Below are 9,452 nucleotides of genomic sequence, written 5' to 3'. Positions count from 1 at the left end.
CAATCATCATAACATCATCATCATCATCATCATAACAAAGTCTCCATCATCATCATCATCATCATCATAACAAAGTCTCCATCATCATCATAACAAAGTCTCCATCATCATCATCATCATCATCATCCTAACAACCACTATAACATCATCATCATCATCATCATAACAATGTCTCCATCATCATCATACTAACAATCACCATAACATCATCATCATCATAACAAAGTCTCCATCATCATCATCATCATCATACTAACAATCACCATAACATCATCATCATCATCATAACAAAGTCTCCATCATCATCATCATCATCATCATCCTAACAATCACCATAACATCATCATCATCATCATCATCTTCATCATCATCATAACAAAGTCTCCATCATCATCATACTAACAACCACCATAACATCATCATCATCATCATCATCATCCTAACAACCACCATAACATCATCAATTATCATCATCATCATCATCATCATCAACAACAACAATACACCAACAAATTACAAATGTGTGGACTCGACGTCCCTCCGACGGCATAATTTGACGACGGGACGCCTAAGGCCTTCATTAATCTTGGTGACAACAGCTGCCCGGAAATGTTCGTGTTTCCGCACTTCTGGGTAGAACTGTTGAACATACTTTCTTAAAACGTCTTTCCTTCTTGCGTCCAATTCCTGTTTCTGGTGCATGCCACCACCGTTCCAGCTGTACGCCAACCGAAGGTTGCCGGGCCCAAACAGTTCTGAAAACATCCTCTCACATAAAAGTTTGCCGAAGTTCCCAGCTGAGTTGGCCTGGCACCTCATCCCGTGTAGAATCTCCTCGTCTATGGTGAGGTCGGCGGGCACTATCGGAATCTCATCCTCCGAGATTTCTGCTGCCGGGGCCATCTGTTGTCTCAGGTTTTGATGTTCGACCATAAGGTCTATTTTTCCCTCCAATGATGCCATCCTCCTCTCTAATGTGGTTATTTTCTGGTTGGTATTTGTTAATCCGGAAAGTACCTCCTTCAGCATGGCCATAGTCTGTTGCTGGTGCTGGTGGTATGGATGCGGCTGAGGAACAGGGCATGGTGGCTGCTGGGGTCCTTGGTTTTGTTGCTCGTGTGGTACTTGTGGTTGTTGTGGTGTCGGGCGTGGTTGTTGTGGTGTCGGGCGTGGTTGTTGTGGTGTCGGGCATGGTAGTTGTGGTGTCGGGCGTGGTAGCTGTGGTGTCGGGCGTGGTAGTTGTGGTAGCTGTGGTGTCGGGCGTGGTAGCTGTGGTGTCAGGCGTGGTTGTTGCGGTGTCGGGCGTGGTAGTTGTGGTGTCGGGCGTGGTAGTTGTGGTGTCGGGCGTGGTAGTTGTGGTGTCGGGCGTGGTTGTTGTGGTGTCGGGCGTGGTAGTTGTGGTAGCTGTGGTGTCGGGCGTGGTAGCTGTGGTGTCGGGCATGGTTGTTGTGGTGTCGGGCGTGGTTGTTGTGGTGTCGGGCGCTGCAGTAGCTGCACAGCCGGTTCCAGATTTGTCAGGGTCTTTGACGGGGATCCCCAAGATATGACGCGTCCTGGTGGTTTTGCCTAATGGGAAAAATAAGCACATAGATAAGAACTTAATTTCAACGAAGATTTGCGAGTAACAACGAAAGTTTAAGCTCAATATTGTGTGCTTAGATAACAACATCAGGCTTCAAATCAAATAAATGGTCAAGTCATTTAAGTGTTTTACCCCTTAGTAATTGCAAAAGAATTTATTATGTTTTTTGGTTTTTTGTTGTTGTTTTTTTTTCACACAGATTTTGGTATGCTTTGTAACAGAAAAGAGTCCAAGTTAATCAAAGTCTGGGAAATGTCTTTTTCTTTCCTCGGAAATATTGGGGGGGATACAAAAATAGCTTGTTGGACAAACTTTGAACCCAAATATCAACGTCCTGTGAAACTACAGGATTGTTAAAGTCACTTTATGACGAGACCATTTTTTGTATGATACAGAATTCCTAACAATATCGGTTTGAATATCAGTTTGAATCATACCATAGAAAAAAATCTAGCACATTGAAAATCGAAAAAATACTGTTCATTTTGTCAATATTTTGATATCTGTTGGATTTTGAAGACGCGAAAAAAAGGATGTGTGACACATATATCAATATATTCTGTCACAGACGTACTACTATGATCACACATACAACCCATTAACCGGTTGATCAAAGCGATCGACGCGGGCTTTAAAGTGTACCCGGAACGATTTGCTATGTTAAGCTTAAAACTGTGATTTAGGATGAAACTAAAAATGCTGAAAGTCCGACTTTCATAGCGACTTTAGTTTTAGAGTAATTGCGATTTTTCTCGAAAACACACCTGAAACCCAAAGCCTTTGACCTCGTTTCGGTGACCTCTGACCTGTGACGTCACAGGTTTAACGGGATCAGAGCCGCCATATAGGAAATATATAGAAACAAACGTGAACACGTGTCTGCAATTAATGCGAATTAGACAACAATAATGAAAGTGCTGAATAAACCTTTTTGAGTTATATTTGTGAATTAGTTAATAACAAGTTCTACCGAAACCAAGGGGATATAATTTTCTACTCTAACGGGCCATATATAACATGTAACATCTTACTAATTTTCTATTATAATGGGCCAAATACAACATCAGAGACTTGTTTATCAGGTATATATGTCTCTGACAACATGTAACATCTTACTAATTTTCTAATATAACTGGCCAAATACAACGTGTATCATCTCATTTTAATTTTCTGTTTTAACCGTCGTTGTAACATGTATGACATTTGAATAACGGGCCGTTTATAGCATGTAACGGTTTGCATCATATACACCGGGTTCAATCGTACTGACCGGGCGCCGGTGCTTACACCTGGGCGTCGATGAATTAACGCCAAATATGGGATTGGTTGAACGGGTGATATATTTTTTCTTACTCGTTGATGTGACTGAGATACACTTCTCATTTTTTGCTAATTCGCCCACAGTGTAGGTGGGTATGACCAATGTATGCCCCCATCCACGAATTATGCAACATATACAGAAATCAAATATTGTAAGAAAACTACATGTATTGATATTGCCTGTCATGCTTGTAAAATGAAAACCTCTTGTTACACACGGTGTGTGTCAGAGTGAATAACGAAATCTTGAAATCTTGGAACTTTTTTAAGTGCATAAACCAAACGCGTTAACTCACAAGCAACTATCGGCGCGTTATGATTAGAACGTCAGAAATCACAAACACCTGTGGTGCAGTGACAGGTGTGACGAGCTTGTGGACCGTAATTTCACACCTGGTAATTGTTTAGCGGCATACTAACCCACTCAAACTTGAGAATTCGTAATTCTTATAGCAAATATGGCGAACACATCAGATTTGATGAGTATCATTTCACGTCACTTTTTCATGCATTTAAAACCTTACGAAATAGAAACAACGTACATGATAATGATGAGATATTAACGTTCCGTTATTGTTTCAGTTTAAGACGTGCAACAATTTGTTTATTTACTATGATTTTAGTGCTGATAGAATATTTTACATGTAGGCGAACGACAGCGACATGAACGTAGGTAAACATTGAAGCTTTTATTCGTTCATGTTGTTTATATTTCTTTGAAAGATTTATCAAATTTCAGTTTCGTGTTTTTCAAATTTGTATTTTGTGTGTTTGTTTATTCATACTTGAAAATTACCACTTGGTTTTGTTGCGTTCGTTTGCAATTAACAAATGATACATGCATCTATTGTATGTGTGACATTTAGTATATATGTCCTCTCATTTATGCACAGTAGTGAAATTATGCTATACATCATAAATATAAAGGCTATTAGGCGTTATAATAAAGAAAAGATCACAATGACAACGTTTTACCAGACATTTTAGTTGTAATTTGATTTAATGTGTATAGTGCATATAAGTCTAGTCCCGAGTTCCTCTAGCCCTTACACCAGACTAAGACAGTCTTACATATCAATGTTTTGCTGTTATCCGAGTTTCCTCTGACCCGAACACCGAACCTCAACATTCTTTCGGATAATTGTCAGGTGTTGCCCAATGCTCCGCCAAACTGTTAGACATAAGGATATATTTGTGGTGTTAGTCCAAGTCCTGGAGCCTAAACATGCATCCGTCCGTTAGGATACCCAATTCTTATGTCCGGGTCTTTCCTAAACATGAAGCTTACTCATCACGGTTAATAAAACTCATGATGACGTTACTCATATCAATTGGTTACTATTTGATATTGTTTCTTTTTATTGTTTTGGAATGTTTATTTTCGGTTGTGCAACAGTGAACCAATAACAAATATGTATTATGATTTGCTTATTCATGAAATTACTTACCTAGAACAAATGAGTAAATTATTGATTTTGTTTTCTGTTGTTACGGTCATCCTTACGGCCATCCCTTTCAATTACTACGGTCATCATAGTTTGATATTACGGTTATCTTATATTTTTCCAACGCTTTTCATGTATAAAATGGGATATTGTCAAGAATATATTACATGATATTTTGAAGCAGTATGCTAAAATCTTCCTACGGCTCGCCTCAGAAACTTTCAATGTTATCATAAACAAGCAAATTCGGTAAAAAAAAACCTGAAACTCACCGATTTCGTCTGCATCCATCTTTGATGAACGTAGTATTTATTACGGTCACACTGTGTACACAGTGTTAAATGGATTTTTTCTGAAAAATTTTTACTTTACGTACATGCCCACTGACACCGCAACCCGAAAATATATATTTCATCATGACTGACAGAGGGAAATTATCCACACCGCGAACAGTTTGGAAGCTGACTTAGCAAAAATTTCAACGCGTGAAAATATCCACTTTTACAGTAAGTTGGATTCGTGAATTTTCCTTCACATACGAGACCAAAAAAAATGTTTTTTTGTTTTGTTTTTTTGTTGTTGTTTTTTTGTGTGTTTGTTTTCTTTTGTAACAGTATCGTTAAAACCGAAGAACAATGAATCGAATTGGTATGGCCAAAACAGAATAGTACCCGAACCTACTGCTTATCTTTATCCATGTGTTGATATATATATGTCTTAAAGCTATGTTGTAAAATATGAATACGTGTATCTGTAGACAATCGGTATAAATATACTCTCCACAATTTCTTAATTTATTCGTATTACGTTAAGATTGTTGTAAGAATTGATGATCAATTATATATTACAGTTAAAAATTTTACATAGTGTTCCATCATTTGAATAAGAATTAAATAAAACCTTTGTTGTTTAACGGAGATTATGACATAGTCGCGGTATATGATAGATATAACGGTGTTTGTGCTGGAATCAAAAAGATCAAATGGTCCCTCAACACCTTTGTACGTGGACCGACACCAAATATGATCACAGGTAACAGGTGACCCCCTGTCGATTCATAACGGTCCACTCAACCTTGGCGGGTATGATGGATGTATTTACAGTTTCTGTTACGAAATCGAGTGTATTCTGTTCTTCGCTGTGATTGGCTGGAATGGGATGACCAATGATACAGCCTCCCTATTATTGCTGAGCCCCATCTATAAGGTATATGCTCATTCTAAGCTGTGAACAAGGTCGACAATAGATTAATATTAAATACTCGCTATGACTAGAACTGACTCCAAAGTGAAGCTGGAGATATTCCGATGCCAGAGACGCCTCATGAATACCAAGGAAACGATGGGTATCCTACGATCCAAAAACATGTGTGTCTCAAGACAAGTTGTCGACTATTGGTCGGATCAGTTTCGTAGAGGAAATCAGGAATTAGGTAATGGAGAAGAGAAGCGTTCTCCCCTAAGACAAATTTCTAGCAACGAGGTAGCAAAAGTTAAGACATTCCTTAACCAAGACCCTACGAGATCCAGTCCGGAAGTGCACAGACATTTAAAGGAAAATGGAAGTTCCTTGAGTTTGTCATCAGCAAAGCGCGCAATACGTTTGGCTGGATTTACAAGCACCACGCCGAGATATTGCCAACTTATCCGGCACGTTAACAAGGAAAAAAGAGTGAACTTTTGTCAAAAACTGTTGGAAACAGACGAATCATTTGATGATGTAATTTTTTCGGATGAGTGTAGCGTGCAGCTTCACCCCAACAAAGTGACATACTATAGGCCTATAGACAGTGTTCGTGGAGCTCTTCCGAAGCCAAAACACCCATTGAAGATCCATGTCTGGACAGCTATCAGCAAAAGAGGAGCTTCCCGTATCCTTATTTTCGATGGAATAATGGATGGGACTTTTTTCACTGACGCCATCTTGAGGGACACTTTGTTTCCATTTATAGTAAATGAATTTCCCGACAGCCACAGATTTCAACAAGACAACGACCCGAAACATCGGTCTCGAGTTGCCCAGGACTTTATGGCTAACAATAACATTAACTGGTGGAAAGAATGGCCCTCTGGTGAGTAATTTTAATCATGTTGGTTAATCTTAAATAACTGTTTCGAATGAAGCCCTTTAAGATAGGATTGAACATCAAAATATGTTTTATTTATTTTGTAATTTACATCTCGCATGTTTATCAAAATGATCTTCAAGCAGAATAATTATTGAATAACAGAACATACATACATTGATTCATTTATCACACAATATATTTGGTATTTGTAGTTAAAATGAGCAGAATGGGGAAAGTGTTTTGTAAATTGTCAGTCTCTTCATGTATCGAGTCTTAGTGTTATTTTTCAATTCTTCAGAAAGTGCAGACTTGAATCCAATCGAAATGGTCTGGAATCAACTAAAACGGCATATAGCCCGCCAAGGACCGACAACGAAAGATGGACTGGTCCATGACATTCAGGACTTCTGGAGGACTCACATGACAGCAGAGCAATGTACGGCCTACATAGAGCATCTGTATAAAGTGGTTCCAGTATGTATGCTGTGTGAAGGGAAAGCAACGGCAGATCTTCCAAAAACAATTTTCCGGGAATCTTCGCGCGGGAAGAGTATTGGCTATTTCCACCAGAAACTTATGTCGGATGAGTTTGCGTTGGCGAGAAAGAAAGTTCTTGGAAATTAATTTTACTGAAAACTGTGACACACTAATTCATTTATACGGTGATTTAATTCATAGGAAATTATTAGTTGAGCGAATCTTAAAACTAATTTCGGATTTGTACATTTACCGTCTTGCAACTTTGACACATTATAATTATTCCATACACAAGTGCTTTATTTCATCGGAGTTAACTTATTCCGGATTTGTATTATTAGTGATGTAAAACAATTGTATACGCGTTTTGTGTGTTGTTTGTGCACTCACAAATAACTAACACATAGCGTGTATTAAAATTAAATAGTAGATACATTTGTATGTTTTATGAAATACATGGATGTATAGTCAATTTTATTTGATCTAAATATTGAAAATTTGTTTTGTAGTTTATTAGCCCATTGATGTTAATAACAAAATCAATGTAATGACAATTATTGAATACATGTACTTTATTTTTCACATTTGTTTGTATGTATTAACGTGAATGAAGTATGTACTTTAACGTGAATGAAAAAAAAAAATGATTTATACATAATTATGATAATTATGTTCATTTATGGAAGTAGTCATTTTGGATTTAATAAATTGTGGCCTTACTATTTTGCATTATAGTTTGATGATCATTAAGCATCAATAGTTGTTTACCTTATCAAAACGTTTGGGTCAGTAATGCAATAATTTTTGTGATATAAATTCAGTAGTTATTTTGGTGCAAACACAATCGTAAGCCTGTTATTTGTAAGTACCTGTATCCCTGACAATCTGAACACTTCAAACATTAATGGAGTATTTATGGAAAACTATACATAAGAGGGTATTCTTAGGGCTGCCTAACTTAAGGTTAGGTAGGGTAACCAGAAGTGCACAACTTAATTGTTAAGCCTGATATTTGTATTTTTATGATTTATTTCGACTACATCAAATAAGAAAACTGATGATTTATTAACACGATAATGCATTTCTTACAACGTGTCTTTCAATCGGTAAGTGTATTTTGCCATACTGTACATGTATCTTATTTATTTATTTATTTATTTAACTGATTTTACGTCCGTTATTACGGCCTTGTGGACTGATGAGAAATGTATCTGACCATTTTCTGTAAATATATCAATATCTCATAGCACCAGTGTTATATAAATTCCCAGCGGGGTAAAAAATCTAAGTATTTCATTCAAATTTCAAATAACACGTACTGTGTTAGTCGTGCGAGTCCAAGCTTCTCGGTGAGGGTGACTCGTCTTACCTGTAAAATGATCTGAGGGTGTGCCGCTTTGGGCCTGAGGGGCCAGTACTTGTATCTCTGGCTAGCTAACATTGCTGGGAAATATTCACACCTGTTTACTTTCTATTGAAATCCTGATGAATTACTAACTAATAGTCACAAGGTCGGCATCACAGATACCTTTATTTACTGTAATTGATTTAATTGTTGAATTAATGATCTGCGCAGAAAGGGTATTTGCCATAGATATCGAGAAATTGTTGTCCTCTGATTTACATGTACTTATCATCTTTTTTGATAACTATTAAATCATATGATAAAACACTCTCAGTTGAAAGAATTGCAGGTAATAATTGCATCTGATTTGGCAACACCGATTCAATGTTCTATAGTTATTGCTTTGTGGCGACTTATAAGTTAAATAAGTATTATATCCATTTTAAAATGACTAATATCATTTTACGTTATATATGTTACAATAAGTAATGATATCCGTATTCTTTAATGTGGCTGGACATATTGGATTTTTTGTGATATGATGTTGGCTTTATATGTAACACTCAAATAAAACAATGATTATCGTTAATACGTGTGTAATTATTATTTATTGTGTGCGTTGTTCTACCATGGAATGCTTGTACATCTACTTCTGTTTATTGTTACACCGCAATTTAAAAAAAAGTCTGCTGTATGCGAATAGTTCGGTCATGTATGGAATTGCGATATATGTCACAACTGTACGCAATCCCGTGCTGTAGCGACAACATATGCAATTGAAATATGGGGGCATCATAAAGCACCAGACGTAGAAAAAGTACATACTATCTTTTGTAAAAGTTTACTCGGAGTTAATAAATCTACATGTAATGATTTTCTGTATTTGGAGTTGGGCAGATTCCCATTATATATTATCAGGAAACTAAAAAAAATTAAGTATTGGCTAAAACTGAAAAGTACTTCAAATTGTATAGTAAAGGCATGTTTACACACAATCAAACTTTTCGATTGCCATATGTAACTATTTTTAAGGTATAGTATGAGTAACATTCCCTGTTCAGTTATCGAGAAGGCGATACCGCGAGCAAAGTTTACCTGTCAATTAAAATATTTGCAATTTTCAACAAAAAATGACGCGTCTACACTACATTTATTCTTGATTTGTAATACTCATCTCTCAAAAACGGTGACAATACGCTAAAAATGACGCGTCTA

General features: G+C 37.0%; 1 protein-coding gene across 1 annotated transcript; it reads right to left on the bottom strand.

Annotated features, from left to right (window-relative positions):
• Nucleotides 1-513: 513 nt before the first annotated feature.
• On the bottom strand, nucleotides 514-1,035 carry LOC117344730 (BEN domain-containing protein 3-like). Its single transcript, XM_033907559.1, has one exon. The coding sequence runs from the start codon at nucleotides 1,033-1,035 to the stop codon at nucleotides 514-516; it is 522 nt and encodes a 173-aa protein (XP_033763450.1).
• Between the last annotated feature and the right edge of the window lie 8,417 nt (nucleotides 1,036-9,452).

Source organism: Pecten maximus, chromosome 16, assembly GCF_902652985.1.
Source record: "Pecten maximus chromosome 16, xPecMax1.1, whole genome shotgun sequence".
NCBI classification, from domain to species: Eukaryota; Metazoa; Mollusca; class Bivalvia; order Pectinida; family Pectinidae; genus Pecten; species Pecten maximus.
Note: the sequence above shows the minus strand (reverse complement) of the source record. Positions and strands in the feature narration are given on the sequence as shown.

Excerpts from the sequence above, each read along its gene's own strand:
- LOC117344730 (XM_033907559.1), bottom strand. The coding sequence starts at position 1,035 with ATGGCCATGCTGAAGGAGGTACTTTCCGGATTAACAAATACCAACCAG.